At 39.6% G+C, this 25,651-nt stretch overlaps 1 protein-coding gene and 1 long non-coding RNA gene across 7 annotated transcripts; both read right to left on the reverse strand.

Moving 5' to 3' along the window:
* Positions 1–5,119: 5,119 nt before the first annotated feature.
* Positions 5,120–10,969, reverse strand: GAPT (GRB2 binding adaptor protein, transmembrane). 6 transcript variants are annotated; one of them, XM_023625644.2, is made up of 4 exons: positions 9,949–10,078; positions 8,328–8,449; positions 7,393–7,457; positions 5,120–6,945 (listed from the first exon to the last, which is right to left on the reverse strand). In XM_023625644.2, the coding sequence occupies exon 4, from the start codon at positions 6,935–6,937 to the stop codon at positions 6,074–6,076; it is 864 nt and encodes a 287-aa protein (XP_023481412.1). In that variant the 5' UTR covers positions 6,938–6,945; positions 7,393–7,457; positions 8,328–8,449; positions 9,949–10,078; the 3' UTR covers positions 5,120–6,073.
* A 9,097-nt stretch (positions 10,970–20,066) lies between these two features.
* Positions 20,067–25,329, reverse strand: LOC138919939 (uncharacterized). Its single transcript, XR_011430528.1, has 3 exons — positions 25,118–25,329; positions 23,651–23,807; positions 20,067–22,440 (listed from the first exon to the last, which is right to left on the reverse strand). It is a non-coding gene; the product is annotated as an uncharacterized lncRNA (long non-coding RNA).
* Positions 25,330–25,651: the final 322 nt, after the last annotated feature.

Here is a 25,651-nt window from a genome sequence, read left to right on the forward strand (position 1 = left end):
TAAAGCACTGGAGAGCACTGCTTATTTTGTAACTCAGAAACATGTGCTCCTCGAAATCAAGTCCTATATTCCGAACCTCTGAATCTTGCTTCCCATATTCTGTTGCAACTTGGAAATGCTTTATTTGCAATACCCTATGGCTTTTGGTTTTTGGAAAAATCAATGTCGTTTCTCTCTTCCAAGACCATATTCTGGTATCGTAGGTATAAGCTTTGTAAAGATAAAGTCCAAACTTCCCAATCTGTCATACAAAGCCCTGTATCATCTGACCTCTGCTCACAGGTACTACCTTCCTCCTGCCCTTCTCCATTTACACTCTACACTCAAGCAGCATTTATCTTCTTTCAGGTTCTTGAAAATACTCTATATTCTGGGACCTCACACACACTGTTCTCTCCTTTGGAAAGTCATTCTCTCAGCCTCTTTGCCTTGCTATCTCCTAGTTGTTCTTCAGGTCTCATCTAGGTGTCACTTTCTGCAGGAAAGCTTTCTTAACCCCAAGCCTGGTTAGTTTTCCACTACATCATAGGCTTCCCTTCCATAATCTCGATATATTTTAGTACCCTGTGTAAGTATTGGACCTCCTTTATACTTCTAAGTCCACCGAATGCAGAGACAGAGTCTGTCTCTACGCCCTCCCCCAAACCCACTATTGAATTTCCAGTGCTCTTCCAGTATTTAATACACCACAGACCTTTCATTAACATTTGTAACATGACTGAAATCACTTTACCCTACTAGATCATTAAAGTCACTTGTTATAAATTTCATCACCTTGATGTTCTGCAACTTCCTGTCTATCTCATTGTAAGGATCTACCAGAAGGTACTTTTATTCAAGATATATTTTGCAATTTTCCTATGTTTCATAGGGATATCAGTGGATATCAATTCACTCAAAGTGGACAAACTCTAAAATCTCCGGTCTGTGTTTTTTATGATATAGTCCATTAAACATTGATTTTTAGGTGCAGCTCAATATAGTTATTCTAAGAAGATTTAAAAATAAGTAGAAACAAAAATGCTGAAGGAAACTAAATAAGCAGCATCACCGAGCCATACAGCTGTAGTTATCAGACAAGTCCACAAGCCTGATGCTGGGCAGGCCCTGGATCCCTTCCTGCTACCATACACACAGTGTGACGTTTCAGAGCTCATCACTCAGTAGTGAGGGGAAAAGAAGGAAAGACACACCATTTTCCAAATGTGACACTAACTGGCTTCAATGACTGGGGATCACAGGGACAAACCTTGTTTGTTTGAGCCAAGCATTGATGTTGAAGAAGTAGCTACATGGTATACTGACACCATGATATTTTGAGGCTGATATTTTTGACACTGGGACATTTTGAATTGTCAGATTTTGAACTTATTAGCAAGCAACCTGTGCAATGGATACACTTCCTTTATCTCTGAGGTTTCTCTTGTCTCATTACTAATTCCATCTCTGTTTCTGAGCGACACCCAAACTTTGACCCCTATCCATCAGTTTGGGCCATGCTGAATTTCAGATGCCTGAAAGGTATTGCATAGACATAAGCAATAGATGGTGAGCTGTGTGGGTCAAATGCTTCAAAAAGATATTGGGGCAGGAGAGCTCATGCATAAATGTCTGGATTGCCTAGGGAAGGAGTGTTAAGAAAAGGCAGTGGGAGACAAGGAAAGAATCGAGAAGAACCACCACACTGAATGGGCATATGAGTGAAAAGCTGCCAAAGGAGGGAAAAAGAGACAGCAGAGTGCTGCAAAGTGATCACATAAGGTTAGCACTAAAAAATGGATATTGGACGCATCATCCTCTAAATTTAAAAAACTAACCAGCTATTGTGGCTTAGAATAGCAGTTATAAACGTGGAAACAGTTGTCATTTCTCCCTTCTTGATTTCTTTCTTTTACCTCTCTTCCATGGAGCCCAGTGTCCAACCTCCCTATGGCATAAGCATCTGATCTTCTCTGCTCTCATTCTACCTGAGGTGGCATCACCTGGCTCCAGTGATTGAGGTCACAGGGACAAGCCTTAATGGTATTGAAATGGCAAAGAATACTTATGGCACTGGATTTGGATAAAAATCTGCCTTAATATATCCTCACATACTAGTGATGTTCAAAATAATATGTTAACTCTTCCCATTATATTATTTTCCAAAATATTTCAGCAATTTCACTAATAGTGTTAGACTTAAAGAAAAAAATATTATTAATTGGATCAGCAAACATAATTGAGGATATCCTATGAGCAAGGTACTGGCCATCAAGCAGGGAGTAAGACAATATTTCTGCCCTCCTGGAGCTTACAATCTATGTGGAGAGAACAGATTATAAACACAGACAAACACTTACCAGGTAGTGATCAATGGTATGGAGGAAACTAAAGCAAGGTAAAAAGGGTCAGAGAGTAACGTTAAGGGGCTGTTTCTAATTGGATTGTCAGCTCTGAGTACGTGTCTTTTGATCAGAGAGCTAAATGAAATGAGGGGTTCATAATGTGAATATCTGGGAGAAGATCATTCAAGGCTGAGAAAATGTAATGTCCCTAAATTAAGGCAGATTTGAGGACTGGCAAGAAGGTTAGTGAGTACATAAACACACTTCTATGACAAAGGTGTATGCAAATTACCAATTTATTTACTAGTGGCCAATTATTCTCTACATCCAACTAGGTCATAACGTAGACCACTTCTTTCTTCTTTTTATATCTACTTATCTTACTAGCAGTTCTTGGTGTCGGAGGGCAGAAGAGAATAAAGGAAATTGTCATTCAACTTCTCTTCTTAATACATTCACCATTCTTTGTCCCCTCTCCTACTTCCTATTCCCCCCTCTCCATTCTTTTCTCATCTCCACTCCCTCCCTCACTTCTCTTCCTCTTCCCATCCCCTTCTCACCACCCCCTTCTTCTTCTCCCTTTCAAATTTCTCTTATCTGCATCCTTTATTACACTATTTCTCTGCCTTCTTAAAATCTCAAAAGTAAAAATTGTCCTTGAGAGATAAAGATAATAAAGTTCATCTACATCTATTGAGAGCAGCAGTTTGTATTCGTGTTACATTACTAGAAAATGTAACCACGTGTACCACAATTAAGAGGAAGGATGTTGTGGGTGGGCGAAAGAAGACAGTAGCATCAAATACAATGAGTGTAGCTTTGCTGCGTACTCACAGAAATGCAGGCCTGTTCACATCCTGTGACTTGTAGCTCGTCTCTCTAAGACTCCTCGGCCAACATCCAGCAGCAATGAGCACCTGGCTTCTTGACCTTGCTTTCAGCCTGAGACTTGAAACATTTCACTTCAATCTGCCTTATACTTCAATATAAGGGTAAAAAGAATATACTACAATAATGGGGTAGAGTAATATACCCCAACCTATCATTGATTTCCACAGCAAATGGGCCCTTGCTTAGCCCAGTGAAAATCTTGCTTTAAAACCTGCTAGTTACTGCTTAGACCAGACCCTTAAGGCTCTTCTCCAGTATCCACTTCTGGCTTGTCATCTCAATGGTGACTCTCACCCTTACCTTAGATAATTCTACTTGAGCTGTTCTGGATTAACTCCCCTATTCATTCTAGCCTCATTCCCAGGGTACTACCAAGACATAGGCCCTGGTGGCATTTCTGTCAGGTTATTTTCAGATCCTATGATTGGGTACTAGGTAGGCATGCATGTTGATTATTCTAGCAAAAAACTTCTTATTTGAGACTTTAAAATGATCATCTGCTCCAGAATCAATCTAGAAGTTGAGAGCAACGTAAATCCTTTTCTTCTGTAGAAGATGAGTAGGAACCTTGTCATACTTTACGAATTTTCATCAATGAGTAGTAAGGTACTGAGCAATATTCTTCACTGTCCTATCCACTTCCCTCTTTCCCTTTTCCAGTCATTTCTCAACCCAGTATCTCTTTAAAGAATGTATATGTTATCATGTCACTCCTCTGCTGAAAACTCATCACTAGGTTCCATTTGCACCCATAACAGAGTCTTAGCCACATACCAAGACCCGCAAGAAGTTGCGTTGTCTGCTATTCCCTCCTTCACCAACCCATCGGGTGTCACTTCAGCCCTCCCTCACTAAGCTCCAGCCACAATGGCTTTCTTGAAGTTCCCAGAGCACCATAAATTCTCTCATGCCTCAGATTCTTTTCACAGGCTGACCCCATCCCTGCCCATCATCACATTTACATGGATAACTCCTTTTCACCCTCAAGTCTCAGCTTAAGGGTGTCCATAGAGGCCTTCTTCGTCTGCCTTATTAAAATTCAAACCCTCTTCCCTACCTAACTCCATTACTTTCAAAAACAGAAAGCTATTTTTTTCTCCAAAGCACCAACTATACCATTTTTATTTGTAGCGTACGGGATCCACTTGGGGAAATAGAAACCATGTCCATTTGCTTTAATAGAGAGAATTGAATGTAGAAAATTAGCAAAAAAGGTATTGGTAGACTGAAAAGACAAAGAGAGGACATTGAAGTACCACAGAGACAGCAACTACAGGACACAGACACCATCCCTAGGGCTGAGTATTATCAGAACCTGGGAGGAGGCACCCTGCAGGACTGGGACCCAGAGCGCTGAGGGTGCTGTTTGTCTCCTGCTGGTCCTTCAGGAGTTTAGAGGTCCTGGGGAGCTGGTTCTGAGATATTAAGGAGAGGGTGCTGCCTGGCTGGTGCTGGCATCTCTGACAGGGTGAAATGAAGCTGGTTCTGGGAGTATTAGAAAAAATTAGAAATTGCAAACAACCAGTGATGCTGGAGTAAACTACATGGTAGCAGTGACTGCTTGGGGCAACAAGGAGAACAAGAAGGAGCAAGTCCCTTTTCTTCCTATTGTCTGCCAGTCTTCCTTAAAGGCCCCTATTGACCGAACCTAATATGGATCCACCCGGCAAAGGAAAAATGTAGTTTTCAGAGTCCCAGCCCAAGCAATTCAGAGTAGCATATAGAAGGGTGGGTTTATAGATGAGATATCATAGCTTAATAACTAGCATAGTATTTATTTGTTTATTTATTGCTTTTCTTTCCTACTAGACAGTATGTGTTCAGGACCCATGTCTTTCTTTTTGCTAATTTATCCCCTCCCTGTGCACAGCACAGTAAGAAGCTGATAGAAGGTACTCAATAAATATTCTTTGGTTGGATGAATTTATTAGATTTTTCTCAAAACTACTTAGCAAAATGTACAATTCAATTCTTGTCAATTGAACAACAATGAGTGCCTCATATGATAGTCTAGGCATTAGGGCTAAAGGATGAATATGAGGCAGTTCCTTACTATTTTGTAGGGAACTTAAGACATTCTCATATAACATTGAATAATAAAATTCCATAGCAAAGATTCATAGTTTAAATGTCCAAAGAACTTAACAGACAGCAAAATCTACAGGAGGTCAGAAAAGAAAAAGGCAAATGTGGGTTTGGAATGATTCAGAAGACTTGTGGAGGGAGTTATGAGCTGAGCAGGCTTGAGTGGGGGCAGACAAGCAAAGGTGCAGAGGAGGGATGAGTTTGGCAGGCTTTGAGATGATTCTGACGAAAGCAGGGAAGTAGGGGATTAGTAGAAGCCATTGGAAAAGTAAACTGGAGCCAATTATGGAAAATCATGAATTCTGGAGTTGGAATTATGAGTATTATGTCTTTTGCAAAGAGGAGGCGTTAAAAGGTTTTAAGCAAAGAAGTGATGTGGCCACTGGGAATATTTTCTGAAGATAAATCTGGCAGCATCACGGGGAACTGATTGAGAGTATAGAAACTAAAGCCAGAAAGATTGGTTAGGAGACTGTGGCAATAATCTTAACACAGAAAAAGATGGTAAGGATAGAAATAAAAGAAAAAGATAGGTAAGGTTTAGAAGGAAGAATCAATATAAAATAATGCAGAATTAATCCAGGGAAGGAGGGTGGAGAGGATGTCTAGAATTAATCCACAGTGATACACCTGGAGAGGACTCAGAAGGGTGGAGACAGATGAGAGATCCTTGAGTTTCATCAGAAGAACTCGATTAAAAATGCCATTAGTACCACAAAAGCCCCAGTGAATATTTATCCTCCGATAATTAAACACAATATTTTGAAAAGTAATTATGAATCTGGAAGAATATATATGTCTTCATCTTGAGGGACTTCAGAAGTATGAAGATTCTGGAAGTTACAATACTTAGACGGCGCCTCATTTCCATAGATGTGCTCCTCCAAATTGCACTGCTGAATGTTCTGGTATAGTTCCTTCTCGGTTTCTTCTTTAGCATTGAGAGGACTCACTTTCACATTTTCATAGTTTCCATGTATGTCAGTCCCCCTCACAGCAGATCTGTGGTCTTGGGTTTGAACTGAGATTTTATGCCTTGAGTTGATAACATAGGGACTCAAGGAGACTGTTTTAGTATAGTCTTTTCTCCTGCTGCTTCTCCTTTGCAAAAACTTCGGTAGGGAAAATTGTGTTGTGTTACGTTGTTTCCAGTGCCAAACACACCCAATTCCACAGATCACCAACAGCAAAAGAAGCGAAATTCCTATAGCAATGGCTGCTGAAGTATTTCCACAGTTTTTCAACATTTCTGCACAAACAGTGTTATTTAGTGGTATGACAGATCCCTTAATAAAATCACAGGTACAGACTGATGTAATTCCTTGTAAGGTATGGTTCAAAAGTAGTTTTGGAAGCTCTTTTAGGCATTTCTCTTTCAGATCTGAAAGAACATTATCTGGCAAAGTCCTGATGCAATTAGAGGAGAGATTGAGTAAACTTAGTTTTCGAAGATGGTTCTCGTTGTATCTGATGCTGTTTACTTTACAATCGTTAATGTATAATTGCACTGTGTCAGGGGGGATGTTATTCAACTCCTCTTCCTTTTCTACCAGTAAATCACAAGATGAAGCAGAAATGAGTGGAAGATAACAGCAAAGTAAAAAATTCAAGAAAAGGAAGTTTGAATGATACGCCATCCAGAAACCTGCTATAAAGTAAAAACATATTAATTGCATAGCATAATAAAAAATCTACCAGTTTCTACCAATACATTAAACACCAGCCTTTAGCGATTTCATGCTTCAATACAGAATACAGTACTAGCTGTTTCGAGAAGAGTATAAGATTTAGAAGAACCTGTTCCTGACCAAGCCTGAGTGGTTTTATTACCTAGAATTCAACATGGTTTGTGACAATAAAGCTAATAATTTTCAAGAGAAAGACAATGCTGTGAACATAGTAGGAGGAAAGGGATGAGGGCATACAAGCACGATCATTTCCATTACTTATCGCCTCCTCTCTGAAGCCTGTGGAGAGGTCGGGTACCATGTTTTGTCCTTAATCACACCTTCCTCTGTATTCCCATATTACTGAGTCTCTTCTCTATTATAGCATGATGACCTAAATTACAGGGAATTATGCGTCTTCCTACCTGGTTAAATGATGGGCAGGGTTCAGGTCTCTTCATCTTTATATTCCTAGAGAATAGCATAACACCTAGCACAGAAAAGGCACTCATCAATACTTATTGAATAAGTGATTAAGTAAACAAATGACTCCAAATCTCAGCATCCAATTGCTTAAGATGATAGTTTAAAACAAAGATATGTCTTCTAAAATGCATAGTTTATATTTAAAAGATGAAAAGAGCTCTGTGACGTAAAATAAAATATCTTTGAAAGCCTTCCCATCACCAGTCTTCTCACAACTTCCAGCAAATAACTTTGATTCAATTAAGATCATTTCAGAGCGTTTTCTTTCAATGCGCCAAAATGGCAAAGAGAGAAACAGAAAGTGTTCAGCTAGACTGAGTGTTTTATTACAATTTTATCAACAAAACACTATTACTGCATGTTTTCAGCCTAGACCCAGAAATAGTTACATTCAATATTGTTTTGTTCTTTTCCCTACTATTTTGATTGAGATATAATTGACATGCAACATTGAATAAGTTTAAGGTGTACGATACAATGATTTGATGTATGTCTATACTATGAAATGAGTACTACATTAAGTTTAGTTAACATTCATTAGCTCACATAGTTACAATTTCTTTGTGTGTGACGAGAACCTTTAAGATCTACTCTCTTAGCAACTTTCAAATATACAGTACAGTATTGTTAGCTATGGTCATCCAATATGGTTAATAATGCTGTAGGATGATTGTCCTCATCTACTGAATGCCATTATCGATAATGTTTAGTTAAGAGCTTATATTGGGTCACCTTCCAAACACTTTTACAAGGATTATCTCATTTAATCCTACAGCTGCCATGTTTGAGAAAACAGGGGATTAAAGAGGTTAAGTAACTTCTTTAACAACTCAGAAGAGATTGAGTGAGGATTCAAGTAAAATATTATTCTTACCCAAATTTTTGTAAATAGCTGTCCAGCACATCTATCACTAAAGTCGTATAGCCTGATTAGCTCTGAGGTTCTTGAGGGCTGGGAATCATTTCTTATTTATCCTTCTATTACCTGCACCAGTACTAGACACAGAATGGCTAGTTTATTAAATATTTGTTAACAATGGAGCAACCTGCATTAGGATAACAATAATAACAGTAAACAGGAAAAAAGAAAATCCACTAAGTTGTGCCCTGCTTTCAGCGAGTATTCATGTATGACAGTGAAATTTTCTAAATTTGTTCAAGATTAGAAAATATTAACATGAAAATTTTCAATTTTAGCATTTTACAAAAACCACCAAATTGAATGTAAGATACAGTTAATTTATAAAATTTATTCAATAAAACTCTGGGGACAGATATCCCAGATCTAGACATCTTTTAATCTCTGTGGAAGTTTTATAGGGTCTCTCCTCTGTAAGGCCAGACACAATGTTGTGTTCAAGGGCAAAGGTTTTGCAAATGACTTTAACCATTAGGATCCCATTTTCTTTCTAAAACAGAGGAGACCTGATCATATTTAAGATATTTTATGGCATAAATGATTACTGATTTAAGTAACTATTTGCCAACATATTTCAACAAATTTCAAATACTGATTGAAACTAATCAGCTTTTTATTTTATTTTATTTAGTTTTTTGAGGAAGATTAGCCCTAAGCTAACTACTGCCAGTCCTCCTCTTTTTTGCTGAGGAAGACTGGCCCTGAGCTAACATCTGCGTGCCCATCTTCCTCTACTTTATACATGGGACGCCTACCACAGCATGGCGTGCCAAGCAGTGCCATGTCCGCACCCAGTATCCAAACCGGCAAACCCTGGGCTGCCAAGATGTGGAACATACAAACTTAACCACTGCGCCACCGGGCCGGCCCCTAATCAGCTTTTTAAAAGTTAGTAGGCCTGAAACAGAAGTGGGGAAGTCTATTGTCCCCTGAGGACAAGGTAATAAATCGCTCTCTCAATTTCCAAAAGGAGATTCATTTTTACCATCCACGTTGCTCCATGTAGAGTGGACATTCCAAATATTAAAATTGTCAATTAAGTGTTCACTGAGATAAAGACAAGAAGACTTTTTACAGGAAAATAAATGCATTCTTTTCCTTTCTTCAAAATAACTTAATAGGAAAACCCTGAGAGACATAAACAAGACCTACCAGAACGAAAAACACGTGTTGAACAAGAGCCCTTCAAATACAGCATAGAACCTAAGTTTCATTTCACCCCGTTTCAAAGAAGACTATTTGTTTTTGTTTTTGAAAACAGTTCCAACAGGTTACCGGACAATTACTCGTTTGTCTTAAACTCACAAATTGTTGTCAAACTCCTGGAATTTTCAAAGTCAGGTACTGCCCTTCTGTTTGGAAAACAGGCGACAGCAGAGGACAACTCTATACTTGCGAGCATAAGTACTTGTAAAGAAACATGAACATCACTCTCAGTTTGGTTTTTCACCCTACGACCGCTTAAGGCAATTTTTCTACAAACTGTGTTTGATAAGGTAAAAAGCCATTGATTATTTAAAATGATCTTGTTTCTTATAGTTTTTCATGACCCAAACTCCTTAAATTAAGTTCTTACCTTGAGATTAGTATGCCAAGCTCTCTTTAGTTCTCTGGGTTGATTTAAATCTTCTTTGGTTTAGAACTTGTTCCTCTTTTTTCACTGAGGTCGGTTACTTCCTTCTTTAGCTCCTCCTTTCAGACTATTTCATACTTGCAAAGTTTCCTGGCTCTAGAGGAAGCTCTTATTAGATGCATCAGACTTATGATAAACTACATGAGTTTTTGAATAAGGAAGTCCAGCCCTTTCATCTTTATCAAGTAATAATTCTCCAAATATATCAGAAAATAATGCATGAAGCCTAGCTAGCTTTTGTTTGAACAATGTTGGCATTCCTTGCTTCAGAATCAATGAAAGTCATTTCACTCGCACTTCTTCAAATCTTTTAAAAACAATTTTCAAATGTAGTAATGCATAGGTCTTGTTTATTTGTTTGCTTGTATGCTAGAATAGTCTTCATTTCAAATACTATATCCCAGTGCCCCAGTTTACATCTAAACTTGTCAAACTGGTGTCTAATTTTGGTTCAGAAGATGTTAGTATTCTTTTAAGTTGATAAGATAGGAATTTCCTAAAGTACATTTGGCAGTGCACTACTTCTGGTATTTTCTAGGAGGTCTTTCATTGAGTAAATTTGGGAAATAGTGCTTACTGGAGATTCATAGGCACTCAGCATATTAAAGGCTGTGAGCCTTCCTACAGCAAGCAAACTAAACAAAAGCAAATAGGAAAGAAAAACTGGTTAAGTTAGTTTAATAATAGTAGCCAGCATATTCTGAGTACTTACTACAAATTCTAAACCCTTTGTGTATCACTCAGTAACTTCTGACAACAGTCTGATGGCAGAAGACTGCTAGCCATCCTGTCTTACAGAGGAGGGAATGGAAACATAGTCGAGAAATTGCTACTCACCCAATGTGGCCTGGCAGTCTGCCTCCAGCACCTGCGTGCTAAACCACTATACCTGCTGTCTCTGGGTTGAATAACACATTTCCAACACAGACCCCTTGCTTAACAGCACCTCTCAGAGACCAACTCTGTAGAACACAAAAACGGGAAATGCTGAATTAGATAAGATGATGAAGTAATGGAAGTTTTACCTTCTAAACTATGCTGGAACGTTTTCAACCACAGGGGATTAACTTTGTATAAGGCGGTTTAAAAGAGGAAGATTTAGTTGCTGAAATACCCATCAGACATTAGAAGAACAATACTGTCAAAATAGAGTGGGCGTTGGCATCGTGCTAAGCCGTGGTGAACACTCCCTTGTAGCACCGCAAGCCTAGCAAAGAGGCTGCTGTAGCCACAGACCCTTTGAGATCAAGGCAGTAAGGCTAAGAAAGACACGGTTATGCACAGGGGACACTAGGAGCGAGGAAAAGAGGCATCCAGCTCAGGGTGGCCATGGAAGGCAAGACCCACCCAAGCTAAACTCATAGAATAAGAAGGAGTTAATCAAAGCAAAATAGGTTGCTCCAGGCAAAGATCCCAGAGTGAAGGAGGTTATGAAGTTGTAAAGCTATGAGCTTGATTGCACACTACCGTCTCACCAGTATATGTAACTGCAATATTAGCCACCCCTCCAAATAATAACACACACACACACGTGCACACAATCTGCATGTAGGTAATAAATATGGCATTCATGTAAAATTACGTGATTTACTCTAGAAGTCAAGGCAACTGGTTTTGCCCTTTAAACTTAGGAAAATTATTTAACCCCTTATCACTTTAGTTTTTCTGCAGATAAATAACATGGAGGGATATCGCCTGGCCCTTTTCTCTAGATAAGAATTTTTTTTTAAGTAATAGATATAACCATTCTTTGAGTTTATAGAAGAAATCCTACATGTATTCAAAAGAGAATTATTGAATAATTACATTTGTATGGATCAGGTATTATGCTGAGTTCTACGCTGGCCTACTTCCCAATCTTTGGCCTAGCAAGGCAGGTTTTTATTGTCTCCTTACACTTCCGTTTATAATCGCAGCATCGTGTCTAGGTTTCCTTTTCCTGCTTTTCCTTCTACCGTTATGTGGTTTTGGGTAGCAGAGGGCCTAGGAGGTAGCTTATTGTTCTATAGTGTACTTTGGACTGGACCGTTTATCCAAATAAACTTTTCTCTCCTATTAATTGATGATTAATAGCCACTTAACTGTGATTTAAAATCTCATCAATTTCTTTTGTGTCAGTGGATATGTATTTATTTTGACCATGTGCTCTTTCAAATGCATGAACTGAGTAATATTGGTGATAGTAGACACTGACAAATGTTTGCGTACATGGATTTTATTTGAAAGCTTGCCTGACTAAAAGCATCTTCCTAGATGTTCTTTAAGGAGTCCCAAAATTCCATGCTACTTTTTAATGGCACAAGGCATTATATTTCCTGGGAAAGGTATTTATCAGCTAGCAAATTCATCAATACTGATTGGTTTATGGGTTTAACCAAAAAGCAACTTAAATGAAATGAGTCACTGCCTTCCAACTAGTAAAGTTTGGCTGTGTGGGCCAAGTAGATATGAAAATTCTAATGTGAGGAAACTGAGCAGCTGAAAGTGAAGAGAGAAGGCACGAAGAAGAAGAGGTCAAAGCAAAACCATTGTCACTTTAGTGACATGTAGGGCCCATCCTGTTAGCAGCTGGCAAACTTAAATCCTATCATTTTGAGGGAGTGGGGGATGGATGTTACCGGAAGGATTTCAGATATTATTTAGTCAAGGGATTCACTCCCAAACCTGAAAGTCTATCAAAACCACTTATGGGGCTTTTTTAACAAATACAAATTCCTAGGATCCTGCAGATTCCGCTTCATTATGTCTGGAATGGGACCCAGGGATCTTTATTTCAAAAGATAGGAACACCACCAAAGAATTTCTGAGTTAGAGGAACGGGAGGTTATATATAAACCATGGGGAGAGGTGTTTTTACTTTTCATTTTACACTCTTTCATACTGTTTGATCTTTTTCTTTTCTTTTCTGTTTTTAAGACTGACCCTGAACTAACATCTGTTGCTAATCTTTTTTTGTTTGTTTGTTTTTCTTCTTCCCCCCAAAGCCTCCCAGCACATAGTTGTATATTCTAGTTGTGGGTCCTTCTAGTTATGCTATGTGGGACACCACCTCAACATGGCTCGATGAGCAGTGCTAGATCCACACCCGGGATCGGAACCAGCGAAACCCTGGGCCTCCGAAGCGGAGCACACGAACTTAACCACTTGGCCATGAGGCTGGCTCCTGTTGAATCTTTTTCTACTAACATGTTGCCACTTTTATAACAAAAACGAACATTGAAATCTCCCCAGATGATTTTGATTTGTGGCCAGGTTTGGAAACTATTGATACAAACGAACCCTCTGAGGGCCAGAGAAGTGATGGGATTTATTCCATAGCTTCCAGCCTAGAAAGTAGAAATCTAGCCTGGATATCAAAACAGTTTCTTTGTTCTGACCTAGTACTTTACCATACTATCTCCATGAGGAATAAATGGAAAGAAAGTCCCTAGATGTCCCCTTCAAGAGTCTATCTTTTTTTCCCTGTTACATTAAGTCAGAATTATATATAACAGGAAGTTACAGAGAAGGAAATGGGAGAACAAAACCCATCAAGGATGCCGTAGTAAGTGAACCATGAAAAGATGTTAGCCTATTGGTGGACCTTTTTTTTTTTTTTTTTGAGGAAGATTAGCCCTGAGCTAACATCTGCTGCCAATCCTCCTCTTTTTGCTGAGGAAGACTGGCCCTGAGCTAGCATACGTGCCCATCTTTCTCTACTTATATGTGGGATGCCTACCACAGCATGGTTTGCCAAGCAGTGCCTTGTCTGCACCAGGGATCTCAACTGACGAACCCTGGGCCGCCGAAGCGGAAAGTGCGAACTTAACGGCTGAGTTGGTGAACCATTTTAAGCTGTGAAATCTGCCGCTTGGGACTTGTCAGGCCTAAAGAGAAGTACATTGTTATGGTTCATTTGACAACTTAGAAAGATTAGATTATGGTCCAGGGCTAAAAAAGAAGACACTGAAAGAAAAACAAAGTAAAAAGACCCAGGAAGTCCACTCCTAGGTATATAGTCATCAGAAAAGAAGGCCATTTCTGTTTATAATCGCTTATTCATAATATCACAAAGCTCTAGAAATACTCCAAAGGTTTATTCAACAATACCATCAGTAAATAGAGCATGGTAAATCCACATAATGGAATACTACAGGCAGTGAAGAAAACAAGTTACTGATACGCACAACATGGATGAATCTCGCAAACCTAATGTAGATTTAAGAAACTATACACAAAAGAGTACCTATTGTATGATTCCATTCCCAAAATCCTGTAAAGCCCATCTGTGAACATATGAGGGTAGAGGTCAAAAGAGTGGTAGTTACTACAGACGGGGAGAGGCATAAGGGAGCCTTCTCAGATGCTAGAAATGTTCTTATATCTTGATCTTTGTGGTGGTTACAACATGTATCTATATGTAACCATTCATCTAGCTACCCACTTAAGATTTGTGCACTTTATGTAACTTGTCTCTTCATGAAAAAAAATAAATTGGGAATGAATAGTAAGACAATTATTTTAAAGTCATGAAAAATTGAGATAATTAGGTATTTGCATTTTATTCATTCAAATTACCATCTTCTTTGGTAAATTGGTTTACTAATTTGAGCATAGGAAAACTTTGCTAAATTATAGGTGAACTTTGAGGTGGATGAATTCTAACTTTATCTGGAACTTCCTGAGCCTGGAAGCTGGTAAGGCTGGTGGTAGGAAAGACGGGAGTTGTTAATGAATCTTGAACTTCAGCCCAGGGAATTTCTACTTTCTGAGATTATGAATATGGTCTTTCATCGGCATACCTTGATTTACTTAAGGGATGCGTTGCTGAAAATTCATGTTCAACCTAAAAGCACATAGGTATAAAGCAATTTTACCTAAAAGAAATAACTCTGGGATCTTGGGCAAGTAACACAAGTTGTCCACCTTGCTTTCTCCATCCATAAGACAACAATGGATTGGGTGATCCCTGAGGTTCCTTCAAATTCTACTAAGTACAAATAAACAACATAAAAACGATCTTCACATTCAGAAGAGGATGTTTGAAAGTGGTTTTCACGTTTAGTAAATACTTCCTTTTAGTCCGACCCCCTTTTTTCATCATAAGTCTTTCCTAACTGCTGTGCAGATCAGATAACATGACTTGAAGCTTGCCTCAACTTCAGTGGAACAACACTCTCTCTCCTTCCTCCATTCTTTCCCCATTTATTCCTTTAGATTAAAATAAAAGGAGATTTGGAAAATTGAGTAATCATTCATTATGAAAAAAATTGAAAACATTTTACTTCTTCATGCATAAAACTGAAAGCTGCATAATTTAGCATTGCTAAGCAGATACACCATCCATCTTAGACTGTGTACACAATTTCACAAGTCAGATAACTGATAAACTATTTCAAGAGATCCTTTTGTTGTACATTTGAGGAGGAGAGTACCGTAAACTGGGATTAAAAAAGACACCAAATCAGTCATTGTTTGATTCTGCAACTTCTTCAGAAAATGTGGAGAGGCACAGTACAACATATTACAGTTTTTAAATAACCAGATATATTTTGAAACTTCACACTGTGGTCAGGCTGGATATGAGAAGTACTGGATAGCAGACACATTTCTTCCAGAAACATTGTCAATCACTATTACCATTTCAAAAATGGCAGGGTGTGGGAGCTAGGCGGGGCTAGCTCATCAGAGGAAAGTACTACTCTAAGCCCTTTGCTTTAAGATCCTGAATGATGTTAGTTGTACGCTGATTTGGAGTCAAAAATTAGGGGAGGCAGAAAACAGTAACTGTTTTAGGTTTACTTTCTTTCCAGATTGGGATGGTGCCCTGTATAACTCTGTTCCCACAAGGAGTAGTAGAAGGTGAAGAAAATGACACGAAGAAAAGCAAACACGACCAGAGTAGGTGGGGCAGGGACCTGTCAGAAAGGGTCCTGATGACCAGAACCTTCTTTTCCCCCTCTGTGGGAAACACGCTTCAGAAGCCAATCCATCTTCAGATGAAGGGTGGTGACCATTCACCCAGGATGCGTGGGCATTTAGCGTGTGAAGCGTCAATGGTTAATGGTCTCAGATAAGCCAGTATTATGCTCTAGCTGAACTGGTTTCTCTGAAACCCATTGTCTATGCTTCCTTGTAGACTACCAGCTTCTCTTCAGATATGTTAACAATAAATCATGCTAAAGCCATGTTGTTCTTTCTTAAGAGACATTTCTCTCATCATGATATGTTCCTTTCATTAGTTACTTTATTAAAAATTTAAGACTATCTACTTTTCGTCTTCAGAGTTTATCCATATCTCTGACATTAACTAGCTTGGGCCAGTCATTCAATCACAGAGAGCCTCAATTTCTTATCTGTAACATGGATTTTAATGGATCAATGTTTCTTAACTCTAGTTGTTCTTTGGAATCTCCTGTGGAGCTTTTAAAATTTCTTTTTTTATTGAGGTAACGTTGGTGCATGCCATTATATAAGTTTCAGGTGTACATCACTATATTTCGATTTCCGTTTAAATTACATCATGTTCACCACCCAAAGACTAACTACCATCCATCACCACACACATGTGCCCCTCACCCCCTTTCACCCTTTTCCATCCTCCCTTGCCCTCTGGAACTTTTAAAAATATTGATGCTTGGGTTCCAGGCCACAAAAATTAAAGTAAAATCTCTGAGGGTGTAACTCAAGCATTAGTAGATTTTTAAAGTCCCTCAGGTATTTAAAAGTCCCCAGGAAGGCAGTATTGAATACTCAGGCCTTTTTTGAACTAATATTCTATGATTCTGTTGTTATGATCTTAAGTAAATCGCTTAACTCTTTACTTCAGATTTCTTCACTCTAAAAAGAGAACTTGATAGATAGTGCTGCAAGAAAACAGAAATAATCTGCGAAGTGCTCGAAGTACATTAAAAAAATACATGATATTACAAACTCCCAGGAATTTGCAGGCCCGCGAAAATGGCACTAAGAGCTCACATCGCTTGCACACTTGTGCATGGGTCAGATCATTCTCTAATTCCTTTACATGGATTTTCTCCTTTAATTCCCTCAACAAGCATAGGGTCTGATATTATTCACCAGTTTGGAGATGAGGAAACTGAGGTACAGAGAGATTGAGTTACCTAGCCAAGGTCATCCAGCTTGTGCCAGAGCTTGAATTCCAACTCAGACCACCTGACTTGAGTCTGGAGCCGGTGCTTTCAAGCTCTACAGTACCATGAACTGCCCTCTTACTCTGAGGAACCAAATGCCTGTCAAGAGCTGATTAAAATCTGCTTTAGTCCAAATGCTGTACGTTTGAATCCTTATCTATTTCAGAATATTTGACCTGAGCTAAAGATGGCAGCCCTGACTGTGGGGGGTTGGTAGGTTTCACTGGCTGGAGTAAAGCTCTTGCCTGGGTTTAATGAAGTATGAGGGGGTTTAGTAAGTAATGGAAGAGGTATAAAAATAAGAGACTGAGGTGTAAGATCATGAAGAACATGATTAAGAATCTTCTGTTCAATTCTTAAAAGGGGAGTGACATGCTCACAATGTGGCCTGAGTATGGTGACCCTTGTTACTATTATGGAGAATGATGGAAATGACCTCACGTTTAGCTCCAACTGGACTTAGTAAGCTGTTCCAAAGAGTCTTCACACTTCTTTATATATACAAGGACATGTCCTTATTCCAGACACATCATCTCTTCTTGGACAACTGCAATAGCCTCTTGCTGCTCTTCTTTCTCCTGCCCTGGTCAGCCTGTAACACTACCTCCTTACAGCTGACAGCACTATCTCTCAAATAGAAATCAGGCCACATGAATGTCTTCCCATAGCCTTAGAATTACCTGCTACCCTTGCTACAGGTGATAAGGTTTTTTGGGATCTGGCCCCTGCCTCTTGCTATCATCTCCTGCAGCTTCCTCCCTTGCTCACTAGACCCCAGACAGGTTTGCGTTCTCTCTAATCTTCCAACACACCCTGTTCTCTGTGCCTTTAGGCTCTGTGCTAGCTGCTCCCTTTACCATGATGTCATTCTTCCAGATCTTCCCATGCTGGCCTCATTCTGCCATTCAGGCTTCCTCTTGATGTTCCCTCCTCAAGGAGGCTTTCTTTGATCATCCAGTCTGAAGTACATCCCTACACATTCTCTCACTCACCCTCACCCCTGCAAGTGCTCTCATCCACTCTCACTGCTGCACGTGCTCACAGTCATGCACTGCATAATGACATTTCAGTCAATGATGGACCTCATATACAATGGTGATTCCAGAAGATTAGTCCCATATAGCCTAGGCGTGTAGTAGGCTATACAATCTAGGTTTGTGTAAGTACACGCTATCATGTTCACCCAGTGATGAAATCACCTAACGACTCATTTCTCAGAGCACATACCTGTTGCTAAGCGACACATGACTGTCACTTATAAGTATATATATATATATACACACACACACGTAGTTTAGAGAATAATCATAAAATAAGCACCAATGTATCAACACAAAGGTAAAGAAATAACTCGTGACCGCTTTGGAAGCCCCAGTTTCCCCCACCCCATGACATTATACCCTCCCTCATCTCCAGATTCACAACGATCCAGGTTTTTCTGTTAATCATCCCTTGCTTTTCTTTATAGTTTTACCACCTATGTACGTATCTCTAAATAGTTTTGGAAAATTGGAGAGCAATCATAGACTCAGCTAATGTAGATATGGGAAGATCCCCACTATGCCTTGGGGAGAAGAGAAGCTGCAATGAGCCATGGGACCACAGGCTGCCTAAGCTTCCGTGAGAGCATGCAAAGCCCTGGTGGGCTAGGGTGTCCGTGGGACAGGTCTAGAAAGTGCAGCTTGTTGTCAGGCAGCCGGTAGGGCTCTAGCATAGACCACGCATGGATGTCCAGTGGAGACAAGGTCAGAACCAGGGTGTGCTTTGTCTTTTCTGTGTCTAAGTGTGGCCTTTAGGGGTAGGTCAAAGAAGAGAATTTCTGTGGCATAAAAAGTACCCTGGCAGCATATCGTCAAGACAAGGCAAGTGCAGGAAAGTATCAGGGCTAGGCTCACCGGGACCTTCTGTCCTTAGGATTAAAAAGGGTGCAAAATTTTGGCAGTTTCTTACAAAACTAAACTTACTCTTACCATACGATGCAGCAATCGTGCTCCTTGGTATTTACCTAAAGAAGTTAAAAGCTTATGTTCACAATAAAACCTGCACAAGGATGTTTATAGCAGCTTTATTTATCCAGGTCAAAACTTGGAAGCAACCAAGATATTCTTCAGTAGCTGAATGGATAAATAAACTGTGGTACATCCAGACAATGGAATATTATTCAGTGCTAAAAAGAAATGAGCTATCAAGTCATGAAGACGTGGAGGAAACTTAAATACATAGCACTTGTGGAAGAAGCCAATCTGAAAGGCTACACACCATATGATTTCAACTCTATGACATTCTGGAAAAGGCAAAACTATGGAGATGAGAAAAAGATCAGTAGCTGCCAGGGGTTGGGGGAAGGAAGATATGAATAGGCAGAGCATAACGGGTTCTTAGGGCAGTGAAAATACTCTGTATGATACCATAATGATAGAGAAATGATATTATACATTCATCTAAACTCACAGAATATACACCACTATGAGTGAGCCATAATGTAAACTATGGACTTTGGGAGACTATGATGTGTCAATCAATGTAGGTTCATCAGTTATAATAAATGTACCACTCTGGTGGGGGATGTTGATAATGGTGGAGGCCCTACACATGTGGAGGCAGGGAACGTGTGGGAAATCTCTGTACCTTCCCCTCAATTTTCTATGAACCTTAAACTGCGCCAAAAAAAGTCAATAAAAAAAGGTGCAAAATCAGTTTCAATAGGATCCATTACTTGCAACTAAAACTGTGATTGATACACTGCATATTTATTTATTTATTTATTTAATATATGTAATTTTTTGCACTATGCTTTTAGACTATCTTAGGATAGAATTTATTAGATATGTGTATTGGTACTCTTCTGTTGTAAGGCACACAGCCATAACTCAAACTGGTTTACACAAAATAGATTTATTGATCTACATAACTGAAGAGTCCGTAATTTAATTTTATTGATAATCTTTTATTTCTCAAACTGCCTGGTGGGTACATGGAAGCTCAGTCTAATAATTTTCATACCTTCCTGAATATCTGAAATACTTCAAAATAAATTAAAACAAAACAAAATAAACGTGAAGTGGCTGGATCCAGCAGCTCAAGAAATGTCACCAGTACTGGCCCCTCCTTCTCTTGATTGGCATTCTCTCCTCTCTCAGCCGTCTCCAGGTGCAATCTGCTGCAGCTCCAGGTTTTCCATGCTTCCAGCTGGCAGTACAGTGGCAAGAGAGCCTTTGTTCTCAACAGTTCCCGAAGTCCCAGAATTGACCATTGGCCTGAGTCAGGTTTCAAGCCAAACCTTGGAGGAACTGTTGGGCTAGAAGTGCGCCCTGATGGCTTAGACCAGGCTCACATGGCCGTCCTGGAGCTAACAGATGAAGCTAACCACTTCTCTTTACCTGCTGATGCATGGTTTACTAAAGGATATTGTGGTGTTTTGACTAGAAGAAAGGGAACAGATCCTGGGCAGAAAAAACACAAGTGACCATTTCTGTTCTTGAAGGTTATTTAAAGGAAGAAGGACAGGGACGAGACAAACACCTCCCCCAGGACAGGGATAGCTATTTCTCGAGTTGTCTCCCAAATTCTGTTGAGATCCTAAGGCAGCTCCAAAGTAGAACTATTGTCAAGAAGTTATCAAGAAGTACCAATATTGTCCTCTTGGTAGAAGGAGGTAGTGGAATTATATTTTTATCAATAAAACTAGTATTAAACTGTGCCTTGTGACAAAGATTCTCTCCTTGACCAAACTCTAGTCAGGCTCCTCTGAGCCCTTTCTTGACTAGGCCTCAAACTAGGCCTATAAAGACTTGAACAAACATTGACATAATTTCTAACAGCACAAGACTGCACCCTAAAATGACCCTCACTCCCCCGCGTTAAAGTGCCTACCAAAGAAAACTCAATGCTCCCAAAAGAATTGACTGTTCCAGCCAACGCCTGAAGACAGAGACCTTCTCCCAGTCTCTGTGGGAGGATAGGAGCCTAATTTCAGTAAGGGCCAGTTAGCAAACTCAGATGGGTTTCACATGGACCAATCCCCCACCCTTTCCCGCTTTTTCTAAGTTTTCACTTTTGTGACTCTACTGAGCCTTTGCTCACTCAGTGCTCCATACTCATTCTCCCTTTAAAAGACATGGTCACCTTTGTATGAATTAAAGTTTCATTCAGTTCACACTGAACTCCTTTCCCTATTGCAACAGGATATTACTGATTACAATCTGTCCTTACCACTTTACCTAGTGGTCAGCCTTATCTTTGACATCTGCATCACCAGTAGGAAAAGAAATATTAGAGATTCAGTGCTGGTATCCTTCAAGGGGAAATGCTTTGGAACCAATAACCTAGAAAAGACTGCCCTCTACTGGTTAAAAATTTTGGTTTGGCAATGTGCTTTTTTCTTTCTCACACACAGTTCTCATATACATGTCAAGTTATCACTATTTTTGTTATAAACTTGACTTCTATGCAACTGATCACTAGAAACCATCACATTCAGGGCCGGCAAAACTTGAGCACATAGGATGGCTGACCATTCTAGCTGGTCTGCTTGGCTGCCAGTAAACTGTCTGAAAGTACTCGTCTACTGTTTGAGAAGGTATCTTTATAAGTCACCTTGGACCAGCAAAACAAACTCAAAAACCATTGAGCTACTCCACATAAATGCAACAACTCATCCTTTACATTATAGTGTTACAGTACCAAGAGAGTTTGCTGATGACATTTAGAAAATTTTTCTAGGTTTACTGGGGTATAATTGACAAATTGTAATATATTTAAAGTGTACAATATGATGATTTGATATAGGTATACATTGAGAAAGGATTACCAAAATTAAGTGAATTAACACACCCATCACCTCACATCTATACTCTTTTTGGTGAGAACACTTAAGGTTTACTCTCTTAGAAAATTTCAATTATACAATACAGTATTGTCAACTATAGTCACCATACTACGCATTAGATCCTCAGACCTTATTCATCTTATAATTGAAAGTTTGCATCCTTTTACCAACCTCACCCCATTTCCCCCACCCCCTAGTCCCTGGCAACCACCATTTTATTCTCTGTTTCTATGAGTTCGACTTTGTTGTTAGACTCCACATATAAATGAACCATGCAGTATTTGTTGCTCTTTGTCTGGCTTATTTCAATTAGCATAATGTCCTCCAGTTTCATCCATGTTGTCACAAATGACAAGATTTCCTTCTTTTTTTAAGGCTTAATAGTATTCCATTGCCTATACATACCACATTTTCTTCATTCATCCGTTGGCAGACACTTGGATTGTTTCCATGCCTTGGCTATCATGAATAATGCTGCAAGGAACAAGGGAGTACAGATGCCTCTTTGATATGGAGATTTCCTTTCCTTTGGATATATACCCAGAAGTGGGATTGCTGGATTATATGGTACTTCTATTTTTAATTTCTTGAGAAACCTCCATATTGTTTTTCCATAGTGGCTGCACCCGTTTACATTTCTACCAAGAGAGTGTAAGGGTTCCCTTTTCTCGACATCCTTGCCAACAGTTGGCATCTCCTGTCTTTCTGATAACAGACATTCTAACAGGTGTGAGGTGATATCTCATTGTGGTTTTGATTTGCATTTCCCTGGTGATTAGTGATGTTGAACATCTTCTCATGCATCTATTGGCCATTATGTCTTCTTTGGAAAAATGTCTATTCAAGTTCTTTGCCCCTTTTTTAATTGTGTTATTTATTTAGCCATTGAGTTGTATGAGTTCCTTGTATATTTTGGATATTAACCTCTTAGCAGATAAGTGAATGGTAAATATTTTCTCCCATTCCATAGCTTGACTTTTCATTTTGTTGATGGTTTCCTGTGCTGTGCAGAAACTTTTTAGTTTAATGTAGGCTGATGACATTATTTATCTGCACATTCCTTTATCTTTCTCTTTTTAACCAATTATTTTGAAAAAAAAATTTCTCTATTCCTTGCTCATTGTAGGAAATTTGAAAAATATAGAAACTTTAAAGGGTGTAGTCCCTCTTTCAAGGCCCCTGCAACCCACACCCCGCCCTACCCCCCCCCCCGCATTGATAAAATGATACTTTAAAAACTCATAAGAAAGATACAATAAGCAGCAATCCTAAAGTGGTCCTCTCTCCACTCCCCTCTTAGAGATTTCTAGGCATGTCCTCTCAGCGGTCCTCCCACTTCCCTGCTCTCCTCCCAGAAGGTTGCTGTCAGCACAGGACAGCACTTCCTCCCCGAGTGAGACCATCGCCTGGAGGTGGAGGCTCCCGCTGCTTCCCTGCTCTCCAGCTGTCTCCACAGTTCTCTGCTCATTCCTGCCAGTGTCAGAGGAAGCTCTGTCTTCCTTGACCTGAAGGCAGGATCCTCCCCCAACACCCCCGCCCCCACCTCCCCGTCATTGCTCTTTTGGTTTAAGCCATTTTAACTTCAATGACCTGGATGGATAGTATTGTAAATAGCATTCTATTCTCCTCGTCATCACTGTGCAATTTTTTGAATGATCTAAACAGATTATTAACTCTATCCCACCTGCAGAAACTGCATTCACGAAGATTACAATCTAACGTGCTGGTCAGGTGGCATAGTGTTTAAGTTCACGTGCTCCACTTTGGCAACCCGGGGTTCACAGGTTTGGATCCCATGTGCAGATCTACACACCCCTCATCAAGCTATGGTGGCATCTCATCTATAAAAGAGAGGAAGATGGCACAGATGTTAGCTCAGTGACAATCTTCCTCAAGCAAAAAGAGGATTGGCAATACATGTTAGCTCAGGGCCAATCTTCCTCACCAAAAAAAAAAAATTACTAACTAATTATTACACTCCTTGACCTTTACGCAATGTTTGGCAGTTTTCATTATCCCTCTTTTTTGCCATCATACTTACCTCCTGGAGTCTCTTCTGCTTTATCTTCCAGTTCTCTCTCTATGACCCTGACTTTTCCTGTCCTTTCTGTCTCTTCAGGTCCTCTAACTCACAGGACTTCAGATCTTTCAGCCCATGTACTCCCTAATAAAATAATTCTGAAAACTATATAGCACCTAACACAATTTTAAGTGATATATAAATTTTTTCATAAGATTGAGGGTTATAAAGAATAAAATATCTGATATGGTGAGTATTCTATATGTGCCTTAAATACATTGTTACCAAAACTATGGAACTGCATCTTTGGTTTATGGAAAATTTCACTATATAATTTAATTGGCAAACACAGTCTTCATTGTCCAACTAATCAATCAGAAAATTCACTTTGTGTTCTAACTCAAGCAAATGTGTTAATACCTATCTCTGTGACAAACATCTTGCTTCTAAATTCTAAGTATTAGGCGGGGAAAAAAAAAGAAAAGAAATGAGGCAGGATGCCTTGCCATAAGTTTGCTACGTGGAGGAAGCTTCCTACAGAAGCTGCACAGGCTTGCATTTTCCCTTTGTTTGGGGACTCCAGAGGTGTTTGCACCTGGTAGAAATGTACAAGAGTAAAGTTCTGGATAAATGGATGGATGGGTGGGTGGACAGATACACATATGAGAGATATGCTCTCCTACTGTAAAATGGGGGAAGGGCGATTGTGAAAGAGAAATTGAGAAAGGAGAACCAGCAGACAGGGTAGTCTCAGACAGATCACTTGTAAGAAAGGGTTCATGCAACAGCTGGGAACGTGTGAACTGATTCCCTTGAAACTCTCTGTGTGCCCCCGTACTCCTTGAAACATCTTCAGGTGTATGCATATCCTCAGTAGAAGTGACTTTTCTACAAAATTAGTTCTTTGTTACTTTCTGTATATTTTTTCTCTTGGAGAATTGACTCATCCTCACAAATCCAATTATCACCTCTAAGTGGATGACTCAGAAACCTACTGCTCTCTTCTTGCATTTACAAACACCAATCAGATGTTCCTATTTGAAGATCTCTCATTTAACTAGAGATTTTCATTTCATAGTCAGCACAACGATAAAATCCATAAACTTTTGTGAGAGGTGTTTCTTCAAGTACCTGAAGCCTGAGATAAGATTCAACGATATCGGGGCTGGCCCCGTGGCCGAGTGGTTAAGTTCGCGCGCTCTGCAGCAGGCGGCCCAGTGTTTCGTTAGTTCGAATCCTGGGCGCAGACATGGCACTGCTCATCGGACCACGCTGAGGCAACGTCCCACATGCCACAACTAGAAGAACCCACAACGAAGAATACACAACTATGTACCGGGGGACTTTGGGGAGAAAAAGGGAAAAATAAAAAAAAATCTTTAAAAAAAAAAAAAAGATTCAACGATATCACCAACAACCTAATTGTCTCTGGCTTTAACTGGCACTGGATAAAGCAAAATGGCAGTCTTCTAGAAAGTCCTTTTGTCTCTGCCCAACTTCCGGGTGATTCAATGAGCCTCATGTAGACGCAGAGAGATAATTAGATGTGCTACCTTTTGTGTGAGCAAGGAGGAGAAATAAAAGTATAGTGATATGAAAATAATATGTATGCATAGAGACAGGCAAGTAGGTAGGTAGATAGATATAGATGGACATATCTGCTTA

The sequence above is a fragment of the Equus caballus genome, chromosome 21, assembly GCF_041296265.1.
Source record: "Equus caballus isolate H_3958 breed thoroughbred chromosome 21, TB-T2T, whole genome shotgun sequence".
Classification (NCBI taxonomy): domain Eukaryota; kingdom Metazoa; phylum Chordata; class Mammalia; order Perissodactyla; family Equidae; genus Equus; species Equus caballus.